We start from the raw sequence: 20,727 nt of genomic DNA, 5'->3' as shown, positions 1-20,727 counted from the left end.
TTAAGTTTGCCAATCTCTAGTCTTCTCTCTCTCTAATCCAGGAGCATGAAACTAGTGACTGGCTTGTTAGGAAAGTGACTGCCACATCCTTGTGAGCCATCCCACAACCTGCCGTGTGCAAGGGCATCAGGTGGAATTTTTTTGTTCACTCTTTTTTTTACAAATGCTGCTGTGAGCTTGACCAGGGGTGCAGTTAGCTCCAGCAAGGAAAATTTCACTCAACTAAAAACTTGTGGCTGTGACTCTTACCAAATGCAAAGTGAGATTAACAAGATGTCCCACATCTCCTTTGTGGCATATGAGGTGTCAGAAGTGCCATCTATGGCATGAACAGAAAAAGCCTACTCTCCAAGCTGACCCTCCTTAATCACGCCCCTCTGCTTATCTTCAAGCTTCATAATGGAATGAGGTGAGAACTGACACGTCCTTACTGGCTGAATGAGGTAAAGTATTTCAGACACCTGCATATGCCTTTGTAAATAACTAGGGCACATTTTTACATAAGCTAACACACCTATGCACCACATATACATGTGTCAGCAGCAGGCACAAATGATAGGATCAAGTAATCTTGGGACATGTCGAAATCAATGTGTTCTAGCTAAGAGGATATGACAGCATGATGCCTAAACATGCCAGTGTTGATGAAATGTGCACATCCGTAGCATGCTTGACCTTGATGCATTTGTGCACCTTTGTACAGATGTGTTTGCAAAAGGTACAGATTTATTGATAGCAATAAAACAAAATAAACTTTACGCTTGCTCTATACAGTGTTTTGTTAGTGCATACTATGACATCTAGTGAGAGGGCAAAAATGTTTCTCACACGTGAATGCATGCACATCCTGGTCACACACATGCTATGATCAGTACAAAAGCTAGGGTTGACTTACATGAACATAACAGGGAAAATAAAGACTTTCATAGCAATATCCATTTTGCTCAGACTGACTCACAACAAATGAAAACAAATGAGTCATCAGTTGTTGGTATTAGGATGCAGGAAGTGGCCAGAGACTACTAATGGGATGGAATTTGCCACCAGTATGCTACATACATGACAATAGATACTGAAAAAAAGTTCTTGAAAACAGGTCTAAACAAATGTGAGTTCATGGCAGAAGTAAAAATTTATCTTGACCTCTTTGCAGAAAGAGGTATCTGAAAAGGTGTAGATTTCCTAGCGAGGCAGTTAGTGAGACTTGTTATTGAAGAACAATAACACTGTTGTTAATTATCTAGATAATTATGCTTGCTTAGTGTTTCATGCAGTATCATCAGATCACAATTATAACATATAACATCAAAAACCATTTTACTCTGCAATGTTTCTGTTAGCTGCTTTTTAGGAAATAAATGGCTGGCGGTGCTGTATAGCAAAGAAATAAACGTCACGTAAAGAACAATCAGAATAAGACACAAATTATATAAAACAACACATATTCCTTGGGGGTTCTTTTTTTAGCAGCACCCCTATCTTTGTTACTGACCTGCCTATATGAGGTGTAAGAGAGAGCAATCTGTTTGCATCCACCTTCAAAATAGCCAGTTTTTTAAGGAAACCTGCAAATAAATTGCATCATTGACAGTTATACTGCAATACTTGAAGCTTTAAAAAACAAAAAGCCTAACACGCTTTGAAAAATGTTTTGACTTCAAGAAAAATAAAAAGAAAGTACTTTTTTTATGTTACTGTGTGTTATGTAAATTATAAAAAGTTCTGTGAGGTAGGTTGGAACAGACTACACTGACTGCTTATTAAAGATCACACAAACTGATGGTAAAAATCAGCTTGTATTACTGTTTAGTGCAATGAATAGTGTTTATGGTGATTACAATCTATTCCTCTATTAACACTGAGCATTCTCTGCAAATGTTTGCCTCTAATGACTCTGCTCTTTACTACCTTAATCTTCCTATTAAATTTTGAGATGGCGCTGATTATGGCAAACATGAAGCTGTAGTTTGTTTGTCCATGATGTGGTCTACATACATAGGCTAAATGCAGCAGCTGCAATCTTTAAAGTAAAGCTAACTGCTTAGCATTATTCTCCCCACTCCTATCCGGACAGAAACAGTAAGTCTAATGCATGTAGCCATACAAGGACAAAAAACTCATTAGACAACACTGTTAACATTTCTTCCATTCAGCATAAATTTTGATGCCGATCCTTGCCCTCAAATAAGCAATGGCAAATACCCAAGATAAAACCTACATTTGGTTCCATCCCATTACAACTGCCATCACCCTCAATAATTATCTTTAAATCTCAAGTTCAATATATTCTTTTTATATTAACAGCTGGTATGAAGAAAATATTTATGTAGCTGAAGAAGACATCTGTAACATGCCTGAACATAAGAGATTTCAAAATGAAGACAGCATTAGCAACATATATAGTCTCAAGACCAATGGTTGGCACTTAAAATGAAATTGGAATTAGCACTTTCAAAAGGCACATAACAGAGATAACTTACCAATACCATCAGGCAACTGCTCCAAGCGGTTCTGGGAAAGACATAGATCTGTGAGCCCCACCAGTCCACTGACTTCCTCTGGTAATGCTTCTAACTGATTTTCCGAAACATCAAGTATTGACAGTTTCTTGAGTTGACCAATTTCCTGAAAAATTCCACAATTTAAAAATGGCAACACTTTGTGATCTATATCAGTTTGATACATATTACTGCCCTTTTACATAATACTGAAATTTATCTTTGCTTTTTAAATTAATATAAATTATATGTCTTAGGTTTGCAGTTAAAACCATAAATTTCAGTAAAAATGTTATTTATATATGCAAAGGAGATTTTGTTGTAGTAAATTTATGTAATTATTAATGTACATGTTGGGTTTGTTTATAAATGTATTAAAAAATTTCTAGCCCGCACAGCATATACACAAGGCCAGGTCAAGTGGAATTCACAATACAAAGAATAAACTGAAGAATATTCTCTCAGTCATCTGATAACTATTTAACCATTTAATCACTTTACCTGGTGACTTTTTGTAACAAACTTTTGGGCGGTGGTAACCACACATTTAGTACAATGCACTGCAGAGCATGTTATAGGTAAAAACAACAAGAGGCAAAGTGCAGGGAAAACGTTTAAATACAAAAAAAGAAAACACGTAAACTATTAATCCCATTGCCAATAAAATGATCTGTACACTTACTGCAGGTAACTCCACCAAATAGTTGCAATCTATCCACAATTCCTCAAGTGCTGGTAATGACCCTATACTTGAGGGCTGATAAGCAAAACAGTGAAAAAAAATACTAATAAAAAAATAATAACCAAACAAAACTTTACAAAGTGGTATCATTCATCTTCTGTAATTAAGGATTTCCATAAGCTGATTTCAGCATCAGTATCTTATTACAATCAAACAAAAGGTGATAAATGCCTTAACTCTTGCATTGCCTCCACAGAGTGTAATGTGCTCTACATACAATTATTATAAAACAGCAGCATTTTCAAAGGCATGTAATGTCCACGAGACTGCATTGTAAAGGCCTTTATTTAATAAATTTTCAGTAAACTCCCCTCCTAATAAATTGTAGCAATCATTATTTTTGTCTACCAATCTAAAGTTTAATTTCCCACTTTAAATAAAGACTTTCTAAATGCAACACTGAGTCAGTTTCCTTCAAAGATTATGAAGAAAATGTTTAGACCATCTTAAATGATAAGAATTAGACACAATATAAACAAAAGATAGGCACATTATAAGAACAGCTTTTGTTAAAAACCAGTGGACTGACCAGTTCTTCAATCTCATTGCTGCCCAGGTCAAGTATACGGAGTTTGACCAAGAAGGAGAGGGACTGTGGAAGTTGGCGAAGCATGTTGTCTCGAAGCTCCAAAGACTGCAAGCTTGTAAGACTGAGACCAAAACAAAACAATTCAAGATCAACCTGATTCACACCTGATTCACATCTGCGGCCTTGTTTATAGAGCACAACAAATTAACTTTGCATAAGCATGTGAGCATGTGTTAATGCATGCAGCATCAAAAATGTTATTAAGCTTTAATTAAATATGTTCACAGGATGCAAAATATTAACTCATGCTGAAGGTTATTGTATTTATGAAGCTTTTTCAGTGTAAGAATGATCTCCTTTACCCTGTTTCAGTTGAAATCTACTGTCAAAATGAAAAAAACACATTTAAGCAAAAAAAAAAAAGGAACAAAAAACCCCACCTCTATCATGTCATTATGACAGATGGCAATGCATGTCCCAGGAAATCTGGGGGTTTTCCTTGTCTTCCTCTCTTTTATAACTTTTTTAATGAATGGGACCATACTACACAGTACAACTTGTTACAAAATATGCAGCCAAATGTGTCTGAACATTTAAAAAAAAGTTATAGTTTCATGTGATTATAACAGACTGAAATATATGTCAGAGGGATTCCCTTTTCTTTTTCAGCTTCATCTCAGTTATTTACCCCATGACTGTCCTCTTAACCCCAACACACACTGCTCTCAATCAACCATCAAATAATATCTTTAGCACTAGGCAGGACAGAAATAGCTCCCCCTACACTCCCTCTGAAAGCTGTAGCCTTTTAAGCAAACATGAATGTCAAAACTCTTTTTCTGTTATCTTGCATGCAATATCAGAAGGATCCTCTGACTGGTTGGGAGCACTATGCTGCAAGAAGAAATCACCGGCATATGCATGTATATCAGTTTGCAGAGGTGGAATCCCTTTAAATGATATAAACCTTCAATGCAGAAACTTCCAGTTGGTTCTGCAATAAATCCTAAGAATGGCTGATAGATTGGTTAATAAATGATGATTTTGGTTGTGGTGGTGCAGCTGATGAAGAAGTAGCAACCTTGTGCAGCTGGAGTGAATACTTTTAAAAAAAAACCTGCAACTGACTTTCTGCTTTTGTAGTAAGTACCAGTGAAAAGGATAATCCACATACTTTGCTAAAATTGTTTTTAAAGAAAAGGAATTCACACCCAGTGGCCTCTAATATATTAGCTTATCCACCACAGCTGGGTGGACAGAAGGCGTTTTCTAATCACTGACCTGAATGAGTGCTGAACTCATAACCTTTTAAGGTGCTCTAACCGCAAGCTATTACACATTTTGTTTTGAACTCTCAAATTTCTGATAAGTTTTAAGTAAAGAATTATGAACAGAAAAGGAAATACGTCTTATTCTGAAAAAAAAAATAAAACTTCGAAGCTTTAATTTTGGGGGTTTTCTAAATTTTAAAAATAAAAATCCAAGATGACCAAATAGCCTGTGTTTTTTTATTATTCTTAGAAACATTTGGCTGTTAATACAACTTAAGGGCTTGCCAGGATAGATGGTAATATCAGACTGAATTAACATGGTCCTATTAATATACACTGTCACTTGAATAACTGTATGCCATTTGAATGGTCAGACTCAAGGATTATCTTGTCCTAAGAATCTACTTCATGACATGCCTGGGTCAACCCATTCAAAGTTTCATGTTCTTCTCATATGGTTTATATAAAAGTCATGTTTCTCTCATGTGGTTTACATAAAAGTTTGCATACATGTGCATGCATACACTCTCCCCTTCCCCTATTTGTCATGCACACAAAGGGCACACTTGTGTGCACAAGGTGTTGAAGAAAGCTTATTATGCCATAAAAAGAACAGCTTATGAAAATTGAGAGAAAATTATACTAATTGTTATGCTCTCTTCTTCTCACACTGAATTCTCTTCTCTCTTTCTTTTCTAATACCCTGCTAGTCTCTTTTCCAATGTTCTAAATTATTAGCATCTTTGCTAGGTAACTGTCACTAATTAAAGACAAAAACTGCTGTGTGCTGGACAGTGTGGATGGAAAGTCCCCAAAATCTGTATGCATCAACTTCAACTAAGTTGCAAGTCTCAACTATGGGTTTGTGTTTTCACCTGCCTTACAAAATAGCTAGTAACCTGTTGTTTCAGGTGCATTCCTAAAGAGTAATTTGTTAAACATTTCTCCAAGTTTAATACAATTTGATTTGCGATATTATGCTAGATTTAGCCATTATGATTATGCCACCATGCTATTGCTCTTTTGCACACAACCTCCCATCAACAGGTATAACCCATCCCTCACCAGAAATACCCCCACACCCACATACAGGCTGCAGTCTGCTGAGAGGAAAGAGGGTTGGCTGAAAGGCTTCTCACATGTATGCAAGAGCTTCTTAGTGCAATCAAAAACAAAACAGCGCCAAGCTGTCTGCAAACAGCACAAGACTGCCACATGCTGAGGTAACAAAATATCCTATTTCCTCTCCATTTCACCCACACAGCATAACCTTAAGGTCTGTTTTCTGGTTAATGTCATCACCCTTGAAAACTTTTTTCCAACACTTTTCAACTATTCAGTTAAAAATAAATATTCAGATGAAAATGTGGCTTTTTCATATTTTTCCCTTCAGGCTTTGCTTGCTAATTACATACTCATGTAATAAAATCTGACATTTTGTACCCAATAATAGATCATTTGTTATTTTGATAATGTTACTCTCATTACTGAACAGCACAATTCTAGAAATAAACTTAACATCAGCAGATGGTATATAACATACCTGGCAATGTCATATGGTAGCCGTGTAAGTGAGACATCGTTCAAGCCTAGATGGGTAAGGTTTCGCAATTGCGATAATCCATCAGGTAGCCTGCGCAAAACAAATTTTTTTAAAATTTAGTCTCCTTTTAGGTTAAACAAAATAGAAGGCACAAATATTTGCATATTTTCAGCTGTTACCAAAATGATTGAAAAATCGGACTTTCTGCCATTCCAATGCATATTTCCAGAAATGACATAAAATACAAGAGACTTCAAATTATAAACTGTAGTGGACTGTGAAATGTTTTGCATTGGTCAAGAGATCAAAAAGTGAGATGACATCAAATGAAATTATAAACTAAAACAATGTAAACATGTCGCATATATATATAAAATAAACACAAGCATTTTCAGAGACTGAGGTTAAAATGGTATATTCACTAAATATATTAACAGATTTAATGTCAAGAATACAATAATGCTTTTCTTTTTTTTAATAGATCTCTGGGGGCCCATAAATTCCTGAATGACATAATAACAGCAGATGTTAGGGCGAAATGTACCTTTTACGAAACTTTTTCCTTACCAACTCTCATTCATTTCCTCTTTACTCCCTCAAATCATACAGAGAAGGGGCAAGGCTTACTGAGAAGACCAAGAGCAATGGGAGAAGAAAACAAGTCAAAGGTTCTCAGCCCATTTCACCACAATCAACTCCGAACATAAACAGCAGATAACTTCAACACTAACCTGCTAAGTGGGTTACTGCTGAAATCAACAACCTGCAGATTTTTGCAAAACCGAATGCTTTCTGGAATCTCACATATCTCTGCAACAAAAGGAACATATCTATCATCAACAAAATGATAATACAAGGAGCCAGTGGACAGAAAAATAAGGACCAAAATATTCATACGCACATTCTCATGACATTTTAATACTCAAAAGTGAAGCTTCCAACAAATATTTGCTTAGCACAAGCATTTTGAGATATATCAGCCATTAAGCTCAAATACAACACACATCAAGATACAGAATGTAAGATTTAAATAATGTATAATTACAAAACCATTGTAATGCTCATCATCATAAACAGTTTATTCCTCACTAGTTGTTATGAAAAGAGCAAATATTTCCAACAGCTTTGTACAAATGCACATGCACTCATAATGAAGTTACTAAAGTAAGAAAATATAGCTCCCCATTGAAAACAATGGAAGTATCTACAGTTATGTCTTTCGTTCCAGCAGGATTGGGAACCAGGTGAATAATATTTTCTTTAATGTTGAATTTGCCTTTGAATGAGATATAAGCAGTTTTGTGGCTACAACAGAAAGGAAAAGAACACCAGACTCAGATGATTATCTGATCAGAAACTTCTGGGAGCAATAATACCAGCTAATTGCTTGATAACGAGTTAACTGCTTGGATGATGTGCACTGTCGCTAGACATAACCTACAGGATTTTTAAACTTAAAGGGTGCAACCCACCCTTTAACAGATACAAAATAAGCACTACTTCATCAAGACTATTTAATCTTTATGACTGATGTCACTGATTCAACCTTTCTTCTTTGATGCAAAGTCTAGTATGCCAATAATTTTGTTTTCAAAATTGCACACATTGCAGTATTTCTCAAAAGGATTTCAGCCACAATTCCACTGCATGTACGCAAAGTAGATTTTTGTTTGCTACTGTTCATGCGTTGTAACCCCAACAAGCCTCCTTACAGAAAGGGTTCAGGTGTGTAGAGAGGACACAGGCAATCCACCTTTTACAAACACCTCACTATACACAAGCAGGGTTCTTCACCTGTCTATGCATTAATTTGCTGCCACATGTGGGTGGCCAGATATAAATGGGATTAAGGTACATGCATAGTTTTCAAACTTCTGGTTTGCTTTCTTCAATTATAACTCATGGCCAATATAAACATTATTTTATACCTGAATGACATTTGCAATTCTTAATTTTTGCAGTAATTCTTGCTACAAGTACTTCTTTTAAAGAAGTAAGCATTATACATCAGAAAACCAAACAGTTTGGGAAAAAAGAATCTAACAGATTCTGCAGTTTAAGGTTGGATAAAAAATGCATATTCATTATCTCATTGCCTTAAAAGATAATTGATTTTGTGTATGAATGCTGTAGGATTAAACAAAACAATTAAAAGCACAGATAAAAGCCAAACAATGCTGCAAAATAACTAGCATTTTGTTTTCATGCTGTACTTTATTTCCTTCAACTGCTCTCTTTCATGAGGAGTAGGTTTGCATCACATGCCTAAATCACAACACCAACACAAATACTGCAAACTGTCACTCTCTCCCCATGTTGTTAGCACCTTACTTGCAAACCTCTTTGCAGTATCTTGTGAAACTAACACTTGTTCACTAAACAAAACTACAAAAAAAGGGGTAAAAAGATGCAGGTGCCTAACTTTTGTTGGGATAAGAAAACTACTTTCAAAATACAATGATAAGTCCTTTGTGAAACTCCATCTCAACATGTGTGGCAAGAGGCACAAACTGTACAAATTTATTTTTAAATTGATTAACACTTTTAAAACTAAATAAATGCTGAATATTAGAGAAGATCTTTTTTCTTTTGTGATCAGGAACTTACTGCAACACATCTAAGGCAAGATTGTTCAGCCTGACAAATGACAACATAAAGCCATGGCTATCAATGTGTGGAAAGAATAAGTGAACAAACTTTTCCTGATATTTAACCCTTATAGTGCAATGAACCATGATCGTGGCTTTGCCAGGGAAGCATGGGGAAGGCAATTTTCATTACTTTTATTGCAAAGTTCAAGCTTTCTTTTTTTTCAAAACTGTATAGATTTTTTTGGTTATATGTTTACCTGAGAGCAGCAATAATAAAACAAAACAAGCATCCCCCACCCTCATCTTCACAGTCTTCAGTTATTTGCCACCCTTTGTAATACTTATACTTTTATGCAGTGCTAAGAGGGTTAAAGGAAAAATGTCCCTGATAGGACACAAAGTTCTGAACAAAGGGACAACAGTTTTAAGATGACTGACAAAATACACTACAGTCTACTGCACATGAAATACCAAAACCTAAGGACTTTTTAGGACCCACAAATGTTTCACGAGCGTATTGTGCTATATAAATCTCATCTCTATTACAATTACCTCCCCAACCCGACTTAGACTGACAGTTTGTGCTCTACTACAACCTTTTTGCAACGCTGAGTGATAAAGAAATTAAGAACATTTTAAAAAACTATTTCTGGCAATATTACGATTTTCTGCAGAAATCACCTGCAATAGCTACTTGTTCAATGGGTCACCTGTCATTTTGACCCAACCCATATTGCTCCAGCCATAGCCAACACATTGTCCCACCTCTGAAAGTGAAATCTATCCAGACTCAAAAGACGAATCGCAATTCAATGACAGGAGTAGCTATTAATAACAAATATTTTCAATGGAGTCATGTGTTGTTCGAACAAGTTTTACTACCATCGTACTAAACAACAACAAAAAATGGCTGCTTTGCAATACCTGTTTGAAGAGCAAATCATACAATGGCACATAACATGATATTTTTTAAAGCAATTGTCTTCATTATTCTTTATTTTAGAGGTTTGTATTCAGATGCTTCTGCTGACGTTTGATTAAAATCTCATAAAACGCGATTTTAATAAATTTTTAAAAATCACCATTTGTTGTCATTATTCTTTAGTCTGGAGGAACTAATTAACTGTATATGGAGATGCTAGGTTAATATCAAAACAGGTGTTACTCTTCGGGAATTCATTTAGCCTGGGCCTGGTCGATTCAACTTTTGGTTTTGAGACAACATGGTCATGGTGCAGAGTAGATATGGTTTTTGGTTGAAACATCATTGTTGTCTCAGCCCACATCAGTCGATTGTGCATCATTAATAATCTTTTTCAGAATATACGTGTCTATAAAGATAAAATTATGTGACTGTGCTTTATTGTGACCTTTTGCAGAAATCATGTTAAAAAATATGAATAGCACATTTAAAGAAAGTGTTTTTTGCCTGCAACTGTACATATCATTGATCATATTAATTGCTCTTACTTTGAGAGTTCCCCTAATAATTTTCAGTACAGCAGAGTAACCATCGCCAAGAGAACACAAAAATGACAATTAAAAGCATTATTTCAACTTTAAACATTTAAATAAATAAACTTTAATTTAAAAGTCTTTGAAGTCATAGTTGGTGGAATGAAAGCAGACAGGTTAATCTCTACTACAACCCCTGTAAGTTACCACCCGACTGTGGGGTATTTAGCGAGTCTTAATAGAGCGGTTTTAATGTACTAACTAGCCTGCAGAAAGTTTGTAATACTCCTGTCACCTGGCATATTTATGATGCACTCTGTAAAATACAGCACTTTTCTGCTTATCTGTATTTTCTTTACCAACACCAATATGCATTTTTAATTACCAGCTGGTCCAAGATGTTTGCAGACCTATAAATAGTGTAAACTCCATTGAAGCACTCTAAAATAGCGTGCATGACAATGTTAAGTTTAAAATCTCCTCTACTGATTTTTTAATGACATTCACTTGGTTTTAAGCCTCTGTTTACAACCTGCCTACTGCCCAAGACTTCAAATATACAGTGCAAGATGTAAATATTTTTAAACAAAATGGTAATCCTGTTTCCTGCTCATGTGTGTAGTTGGATATAACACAATTTCTACTATCCATACTGCAGCCAAAACAGACTAGCAATAGAGCTGCTTGCAAAGCAAGGAAACAGAAATGTTAAACCAATGCTGAGAATCCTGTATGGACTGGGAGGTCTGTCCTTTTAGGATGATGTACTGACACACATACTTATTGTCAGATTAACTTTGAAACTGAAATAGAGACTTTAAAGATGACTACTGCACAATAAACACATGCATGAGCATGCACACACACAAATATACTTTAATAATAATATACTTAAGTACTTTTACAACACACTGCTTCTCCTAAGCCTCAATGAACTTTACAATTATGATATATACATCCCATCCCCACCAAACAACACAAAATAACACACACATATATAACTTTACAGTGAGAAAATATAAATTTATACACTGCACAAGCAAATGGAGGATTATTTAAGGGAAAGCCAGACAAAAGAAATATGTTTTTAGATGAGATCTGAAAATACTGAGAAAGTGTATTTCTCAGTGCCGTGGGCAGTGAGTTCCAGACACTCAGGGCAACTATACTGAAGGAATAATATCCAAAAGGCTCGAGATTAAGCCATGTCAACAGTCTCCCTTAAGTGACTGTACCTCTTTTTCAACAATCATGTGTCAGGTAAAAAACCCCAAAAGAATGCATAGGCTTTCCAAGACAGTTACATTTTTCACTTCTTGACTGTGATCTGGTGCTGACTTAAAAGGTGGTCTACTCCCCTGTTCTTAATCTAAGACTGACTGATGCATGCTGGACCTTTGCTCTCCCAATAACCAGAACTTGCTGAATCTGCCCATTTCCCATTTAACATCAAGGAAAGGACTGCTAATGCCAAAATGAATTTTATCAGCACTAGCTGCTGACACTGATGCACAGACAGATCAATTTTCTAGCCTCTCCAAGGACACGCTGAATCTCAAATGTTTTTGGTCTCCATATATACAGTCTAATTATACATACATTTCTTCTAGAAACTGGTAAATATCTCATACAGCTCAGAACTTCTTGCTTCACTCCAAAAAAATTTTTAAATCACACATTCATTCACAGCTTCAATCTATTTGTCTGCTGAGCAAAGAGTGATGGCAAGCATAAGCAAAATTCTTCTCAAACACCACCAACAAAAATTGTAACCATGTGCCAACAGTAAAAAGCTTGGGCATGGGGATTCTATTCACCTACATTTCTCATCAACATCAACATCCCAAATTTAATCTCTAATCTCATAGCAACCTGAACATAGAAAAAAGGGATTGTACATTGCACCTTGATTTGTCCTCAACTGTCTTTTCTTCTTCTTACCCTCTGTCTAGCTTCCCCCTCTATTTGTTGCTTATGTTCTCATTCTACTGTCTTCCCACTTTGGACCACATCCTATCCAGATCTGACAAGCTGTGAGAGCAGAACAAGCTAGGTGCTGACCTTTCAAATTTGTTTTTCATCTACAAAGTATCTTGGGCTGGTTGGTATGTGGCCTTTCCTTGTGTTGCTGAATACAAAAACTCATTTTCATTACTGCTGAGAAGAAACTCATTTCAATATCAAGAATGAATAGGTGCGTTCAGATTTCCTGCCAGCATTTTGTTAAGTTTTGAGTGTCTATCCAGGTGTAGCATTGATGAACACAAAGCAGCTGGTTAAGGCAATGTCTGGTATCCTATCCTATGCCTCAAAACACTATGACATTACCAGCTCTGCAACACGAAAAAATAGCAAAACCCAAAACAGCAAAAAGCATCATACACTGCCAAAATATTTACACACAAGCAGCTTGGCAATGAAAAGTAACACAATACACACATTTGTAACTGAAAGAAAGAAAATATTTATGGACATAAACAAAAGTAAAAAAAAAGTGATAAATGTGATTTCTGTTCTTTTAAAATTAAGAAAACATTTTCTTTTACTGGCCTGGTCCACTAATAATGTATAATAGGATAACCGATGTTAATGTACAGTGTAAGAGTGCACATTTTATTCTCATCAACTATATGATGACATGAAAGTGAGCTGTTATTCCTATCACCTCTACCACTGAGAAAAACTTATCAAATTTTAGTTTCAAAGCTGTCTATGGAAAAAGCCAATTAGACCAATAGTTCAAGTGACAATTACAGGAAACCTTTTCCACTACATGAAATTGAAAGCATTTGATGTTCTTTCTAAATTCTAAAACCCTAAAATATGAAAATATATCTTCCAGGTAATTAATGGGTACCACTAACCAAACCCAATACCAAGCTTTACTAATGCCATGCACAGAAATCAATACAAAATCCCCTGACAGGCCTGCTGTCAACCTTGTTGGAAATAAAGCCATAAATAATTGATCCTAAACATGGGCACTTAAACTGTGGTTGTGGTAAGTAACAAGTCTGCTTTACCCAGGCAGTACTAGCTACAAGCAGGAACCTCTACATTTGTCTGGTGGGGAGGAAAACCATTCAAATTTAGTTACTGCCCTGGCTACATTAGAATTTGTTACAAAATACTTAACTAGGAGCAGAACTTCCAGGTTTATATGGAAGGAAAGTAAACATATAAATACTTCAATGTTAATGACTTCCAGACATATCTCCGTTTGCATCTTTACAAGAAAGGATTTTGTCACAATGAATGAAGGTATTCTACCTAAATAAGACAAAATAAAAATTTATAAATATTATTACATCTACTTTTGTTGCTTTTGTGCATTTTGAAAGCAGCTGGTGCTCTTATGATGAACAATGAAAAAATATGAGAATAAGGCACTTGCAGCTTTTTCTGCTTACTTGCTTCCCCTTTACACAGTACTGACAAGCTAGGATTTTGTGAACCACAATGCATCATAAAATATTTTGAGAACAATAAAGGCCAATGAAATAATAAAATCAGCTTTTAAGATACCCACAAACAAACAAAATCTGATACCTAATAATAGCTTGTCGATATGAGGTAATGATAACCAAATCTGCATAAAAAAGCTACGCATATACAGCATTATTAATGTCTTAAGGTAGCAAGTCAACAGTGATTTTCCTCAAATTAGTTTCTGAAATGTCAACATGTTATATACTTTTTTTAATTACTAAAATGAAACATGTTCTTATAGAGATTTCTTATCTGTAAGTTTTACCCTGATGTTTATTATTTAGACCTCAATTTCTCTATATGGCATTCACTTTCTGTCAGTTGTTACTAATGGTGAAGAATGATACTAAAGTAAAAATTAATCGCAATTTTGTAAAATTTCTGTTCCCACATAAGTCTTTTCTCCTAACGCATAACAGCGCAGCTTTCCCAGTCAATGATTTCTAACATAGCCTGCATTAAAAAGCTGTCTTCTTCATAAATAAAGTCCACCCATTACCATAGAAGCTGTCAGCTATGAAAGGTCAGAATGAAAAAAGAGGTCATAAACTTCTACAACCATGCTAGAGGTCTGGCTTCCTCAACTGTTGATCAAGCATGTGAATGCACAAAGACGTATAGTGCACTTGCCAGCCTAGCAGCACCATGGTATATGTGCATATGTGCAAATACAGCTGAATGTTTGTTTTGTAACAGAAAGGATAGTGAATCAAATACATTTGCTACTCAGTCAATATGTGCAGAATTGTAGTGTTACTTTTTGCTCTAAAACCAAGCTTGCATGGCATCTGCCTATTTATGTAACTTGGGAAACTCACACCAAGGTATTGTCAAACTATCAGATATAGATATTGGATCCAAAATGCTGAATGCAAAACAGTTTAAAATTATAATCTGTCAAATTTCACGAGAAGCATCCACACTGCAATAGAGCTGAATGTCAATGGGCTGAAACAAGTAATATTCTGTCAGTTACTCCACTATTTGCTTCACGCACTTAAACCAAAGATTATTTTCTACTCTAGTAAATCACACCTTTCTGTTAATTATCAGAGACTGATACTGATCTTGGGAAGGAAAATTCACTAAAAAATGCTTTTAATATAAACAAACAACAATAAACTTCACTTCTGCTGCTATTAAATGTGCTACAGGCATTATGTTACATGTTTTTATGCTACTGAAAGTACATGGCCAAACCAATGCCACCTTTTCCCTAATCCATATATGATCAATAGATCAAGGGACTTCAATTAAACCCTGTCTACAGTGACAATCTACCAATCAAAACCTCTCAATGGACATTCACTGTTCAACTTCAGTCACACAGTTTTTGGAACAGATGTAGAATCATTAGGAATGACACTTCTGAAAGCAATGTTTGACTGGTAGACAGGTAAAAGGTAAGGTAAAGCACATCAAGTTTGTTTCAACGACAGGGTTGAAAGAAGCAAACCATGCTCCTGCTCACAATTAAATAAAATGCTTGAACATTTTATAGAAGACAATTCAATGGAGGACCTGAAAAGATGGCCAATATTTCTGGTATTTCTTTTTGTGCCCCCTTTCTGTGGCACCCAGGATAGTTCCCCATCACTGGCCCCATCCTCTTTGGGTATACCACTGGTTCCACAGCATGCTACATTTCTTGATAAGCCAGGTGCATGTCTGTTGCTAGATCATGCAAGGTTTCTCAGCCACTGATCCAAACAAGCTTCAAACCAACAACTCTATGCTCTGAAGTTATGGCTGACTACTACTAGAAAGGTATATCCTGTAAATAAATTGTAGCTTTGAGATTAATCCTTTGCTTCAATAACCACCCCCAAATTCTTTCTTCAAACACATGGCTGTCATTCACTGCTCCACTTATGCTATCTACTACCAATTAGAAAATGAGAAATGCCTTACTAGCTAAAACCCATCCTACCTTGCTGTGTGGCAATAGGATAAATACTGAATCCTCTTGTCAGTCATTATAGAAATGGAGCAATATAGCAGAGTAGACCTGGAATCCTTTTTTGCAATAAACTTTTCAAAGAAGGCACTATCTTTCTGATTCTAAAAGAGAACAGGCATTTCTAACTTTGTCCTTTGAAAAGCAACACTCCTTTCATATCCAATAAATTAGTGAAGCATATGGGGAACTTTTGTAACAGATAGTTCTAAATGTTCTCCCATGAATGCTAAAATGAAGTTGGTATCAACAGTTAACTGAGAATGCAGATGAAGTGTGCTTACACATCTTCAGTTCAAAATCAAACACTTGCCTTTCACATTATAATTCCATTTTACCAACTTGGTCAAGAACTGTGTCAATTAACCAGTATTTCAGTTAATGTATCGTATCATTTTCTTGCTCACATGACCCAAATAATTTCTGGCCTGCATAATACATGGATCAAAATATCAAGCTAAAAAGTACATTCAAGATTAGATATTTTGTTTTATATTCATTTTAATGATTCTTTTTAAAACCTAGATAAAAAATAGACATTATGCTACTTAAAAAAAGTAATTCAAGCACCCCTGCATTAACATGAACTAAGGCATGCACAGAACTGAAGTTCTGAGATATGGTAAAAGTCAACTCTAAACCTAATGAGGTTTTTTTTTTTTTGCCAGCCTTTGTCTGGGCCACACTGTCATCTTAACCCCATTGTCACATCTTACTACTTCACTATAAAGTTCACAAGAAACCTGACCCCTGAGGGAGTCATGATGGCAGCATACACTGTCATCAACGACACCATCTGCAGCTGTTACTCTGCCACTTAATGTTTACCACTCATAAGATACAAGGGGTTTTCATACCCCTAGCAAAAACAGACAACCTATAAATCAATCTACACTTAACATTTCATAACGTTGATTCTGGATATGAAAAAAAAACAGTTTAAAATAGAGGGCATTTTTTAAAAATGTAAAACTATAACACTGACATTTGAAAACAAATAATCATGAAATATCAGCTTTTATATATTTAGTTTATTACACACTACCTTACCTCCTCTCTAAACTCATGTACATTTTCACACTCTTTTGACCAATATTTTTCGTGTGATCTGGAACACTTTTACATATGTCCACATTTTACTGGAAAATGGTGCTAATATGTATAACCTTACTACTAGTGTGAATAACGAGTTTACTGTTGAAATCTCTTATGCCAAAAAAATGCAGCTCAACTAACAAAGAAAAATTTAAAAAAAACTACTACAAAGCTATAAAGCACTGGCAATGCCACTAACAGCCTTCTTTTAACAGTTAAACCATGGTGGGTGACTTAATCTGTTTCATTTTCTGCTGAGACTTTCAGTGGAATATCACCACAGTGTGACTTTTGGGTGGCACTAACTTCTATGTGTCATTCATGTCTTCTTTATAACTGCCATGTAAAAAAAGCAGAATAAAAGTGGCCATACTAAGTCTATGAATAATCTACTATGTCTAAGGCTACAAAAAGTACAGCTATACTTCTTAGTACTCAAGATATTTATAACTATAATGTGTCAGAATTTCAACAAACTTGTTTTTTTTTTTTTAAAATGTGACCCCCAGATACTCCCATGGCCTCCTAAATGCTTCATCTTCCTAAAAATGTATTGATCAAAATAAGTGTTAAATTTGTTGAGCCCCTACTTAGCTGCTGCTGAATATTTAATGCTAAAAGACACCTGGCTGGATCAGCAGTTTTAATAAATCTAAGAGAAATAAAAAGATTGGAAAAACTGATCAGAAATGACAAAGTCTTTACAGAAAACTCTGTGAGCACTATTGTTATTCATAATTAATCATCTAATGCCTCTACCAAGTCCAGATCACTTGACCTAAGGAGGAAAGAAACATTTCTAAACTTCCTTCCTAAGAAGTCTGTACTTATTTTAGGGTCAAACATAAGATTGGGGGGGGGGGGGGGACGACGACTGCATGTTGGCAAATCCCCTGACACCACATTCTTGCTTCATCTTTTTTTCATTTTACAATCTCTATCCTTAAATTGCATATATGAAAGATGTATAATATGACAACCTCAACATTTTAATTTTTGAAGGATTTCTTTAAACTGATGAATAGTTAATGAACAACATAAATTCACAGAAATAACCAAGTAAACTAAGTCATAAATTTAGAAGTTCTACATCATCTTACACTCAAAGCCAAAGTGATGGCTGAACTATAAATTAATGCACACTGCTCACATAATGCTGATAACAATATAAAAGACCAGAGCTGAAACGTCTGTGTAAGAAAGCAAACTTATGAATGCAATTCATGATGCATATAGCCTCTATATTAACCTATGTTGCTCCAACTTAATTATAGTACGGTGGTGATGCTGAAACCAATGAGCAGAAAATGCTTTTAAAAAAAAAAACCTGTTCTCAACAAGACAGTACAACCTTGCAATTTTAAAGCTAGGAACAAACAGTATTTCTTAATCTTGCTCATTTATAATACTCTTATACTATAATAAACTTCAGCAAGTTTACATGTCAAAATGTGCTGGTAACCAAAAACACCCTTATCTTTTTCACCTTGCAGATTGAACTATGATGCCTGGTAAAAATTTACTCAGTACTAAAACTTACAATATCACCAATATAACTGTTATACATGTGGGTTAACTTGTGAAACATTCAACACACATAATTTGCTAAAAGTGTGATTTAAAATGTTTATTGTGCATGAATTAAACTGGCAAAAGGGTTTATTGTGGGGTACCTGTCGTCCAACTATTCCATACGAAACTGATAATCAAAAATGTATTTCCATGATTTAAAAAAAATCAGCACTGAATGTATAATGTTCATGGTGTGGTGTAGATGGGTGTAGATCAACATATGAAGGTATTCTGCCAGCTGAATGAGAAACAAGACAGAATGGCAGATTTTGAGCAAGTCAGCATGAACACAATCGTGTTACACGCCCTAACTTCTGCGCGCTCAGTTTGGATATGTCCTCCGCAACTCCTACCTAGAAACCCTGGACATCCAACTGTCAATGCCGACAAGTTGCCGTTTTTAGAAGTACATCTTGGTCATTGAACAAACCTCGACTTCGTCCACACATGCGCGGAACGTCCAATATGGCTGCCCTCACACTTGCTACTTTTGATAAGATACACACACCTGTCCCGAACGATACGTCAAACTTATGACACGGCTACTTAACTACAGATGTTACTCACCATTTTTACTGACATCCAGTTCCATGAGATTGACGAAACTACTGATATCCTGCGGCAGACGTGAGATTTCATTGTCGCTCAAACTCAGCTTTCGAAGCTGAACCAGTCGGAAAAAGCCCTAAAAACAGACGACGATAAGCTATGAGCGGCATTAAAACTGACACATATAGGAATTCGATAGATGTTCACACATTATACTTACTCTAGGAAGGTCTTTGATTTGATTTGCGTCGAGAAATAATTCTTCTAAACTCCTGGCATAACGCAAAACATCGTCCGGAATGGCAGTAAGTCCCCAGTGTCTTCTATCTACAGACTCGACCTGCTGGTTGCAGGCTCGAAACAGGGGAATACACTTCAGCATGGCTGCAAAATCACAATTTGGCAGCCCACCGACGCATGAAAAAGATAATCCAATATGATCCAAAGGCAGAGATACAAAAGGGGAGGGGACATACACGCACGATCCGGTGATATCAACAATCCATTGCGAAGATTCGAATCATGGTACAGGGCTTGCACCGCCGTGACGTCATAGTGCAAGTCCATCATGCCCCGCGAAGCAGGTAGCAAAAATTCTTCCGCTGAATATGGGGTCACGTGACAGTTGGGTAGGAATGTCAGGTATCTCGACCTCTCTAAGCTTGGACACGCTGTGTACTGACAAGGCTAACTTTAACATCGAGTGTTTATCGACGGAATACATTTTCTGCGAGTTATATTCTGCCATAAGCTTACCCTGTGCTTATTATTGCATACAGAGGAATCTGTGTGGAAATCATTACATAATGAGAAAGGAAGGTTCTAAGCGCGGGCCTTGTGTTCAAATTTTGAGTTTTTCTGTGTCGTGACATTTTTTATAATTGTTTAATTATATTGTTAATGAACAATCGCGCGAATTTAACGTAAAACCACAGCACATCGCAAACAAGTGAACTGCATGTATATATAAATAGGGATCGAATGAATATTGATTCTGAATCTTTAAATATCTTGAAAGATGGAGGAGTTAAAATGAACATCGAGTGCAGTACACGAGAGAGCGAGTGTGTGTGTAGGGGGCGGAGGCTTTGTGTGCAAACATGATGCTGGTCCTGTCGTGTAGGTGTGCGAGTTACGAGTGTTATATACATATAAAGGGGTAATGCAAGCGTAGCCATCTAATACCGCCTAAGGGTTCGGGTTACTTTCTTAATTATGTGTGTGAAATATTTATATAGGCACCTTCGCTCTTTTTTTTTTTTCTTTTTTTTTTTTTTATTTAAGAGAAGGATGCTTAAGCATGGTACCCATTTTCTTTAATGTGTGGGTTTTTGTCAGGGCCCATTTACAGCGTAAATTACAAACGCTCCGACAAGTCAGTCAGAAGATACGTCTATTTTAGGCACGACTGGTGGAACATTCACGTGCCTCGCTCA

The 20,727-nt window shown here is 35.9% G+C and overlaps 1 protein-coding gene across 16 annotated transcripts in view; it reads right to left on the bottom strand.

Moving 5' to 3' along the window:
• The window catches only part of LOC112561052 (protein scribble homolog), a 65,395-nt gene extending 45,533 nt beyond the window's left edge, over positions 1-19,862 (bottom strand). For 14 of the 16 annotated variants that reach the window (XM_025233214.1, XM_025233219.1, XM_025233223.1 and 11 more), the window contains exons 1-8: positions 19,512-19,862; positions 19,310-19,427; positions 7,315-7,393; positions 6,584-6,673; positions 3,770-3,890; positions 3,181-3,255; positions 2,481-2,625; positions 1,493-1,565 (exon numbers count right to left, since the gene is read on the bottom strand). In XM_025233214.1, the coding sequence (XP_025088999.1) occupies positions 1,493-1,565; positions 2,481-2,625; positions 3,181-3,255; positions 3,770-3,890; positions 6,584-6,673; positions 7,315-7,393; positions 19,310-19,427; positions 19,512-19,673 (863 nt within the window). In that variant the 5' untranslated portion in view covers positions 19,674-19,862. The remainder of the gene's footprint in view (positions 1-1,492; positions 1,566-2,480; positions 2,626-3,180; positions 3,256-3,769; positions 3,891-6,583; positions 6,674-7,314; positions 7,394-19,309; positions 19,428-19,511) is intronic. The other 2 variants (XM_025233229.1, XM_025233217.1) reach the window with 1 other exon arrangement.
• Between the last annotated feature and the right edge of the window lie 865 nt (positions 19,863-20,727).

The sequence above is a fragment of the Pomacea canaliculata genome, linkage group LG4 (assembly GCF_003073045.1).
Source record: "Pomacea canaliculata isolate SZHN2017 linkage group LG4, ASM307304v1, whole genome shotgun sequence".
In the NCBI taxonomy this organism is placed as follows: domain Eukaryota; kingdom Metazoa; phylum Mollusca; class Gastropoda; order Architaenioglossa; family Ampullariidae; genus Pomacea; species Pomacea canaliculata.
Note: the sequence above shows the minus strand (reverse complement) of the source record. Positions and strands in the feature narration are given on the sequence as shown.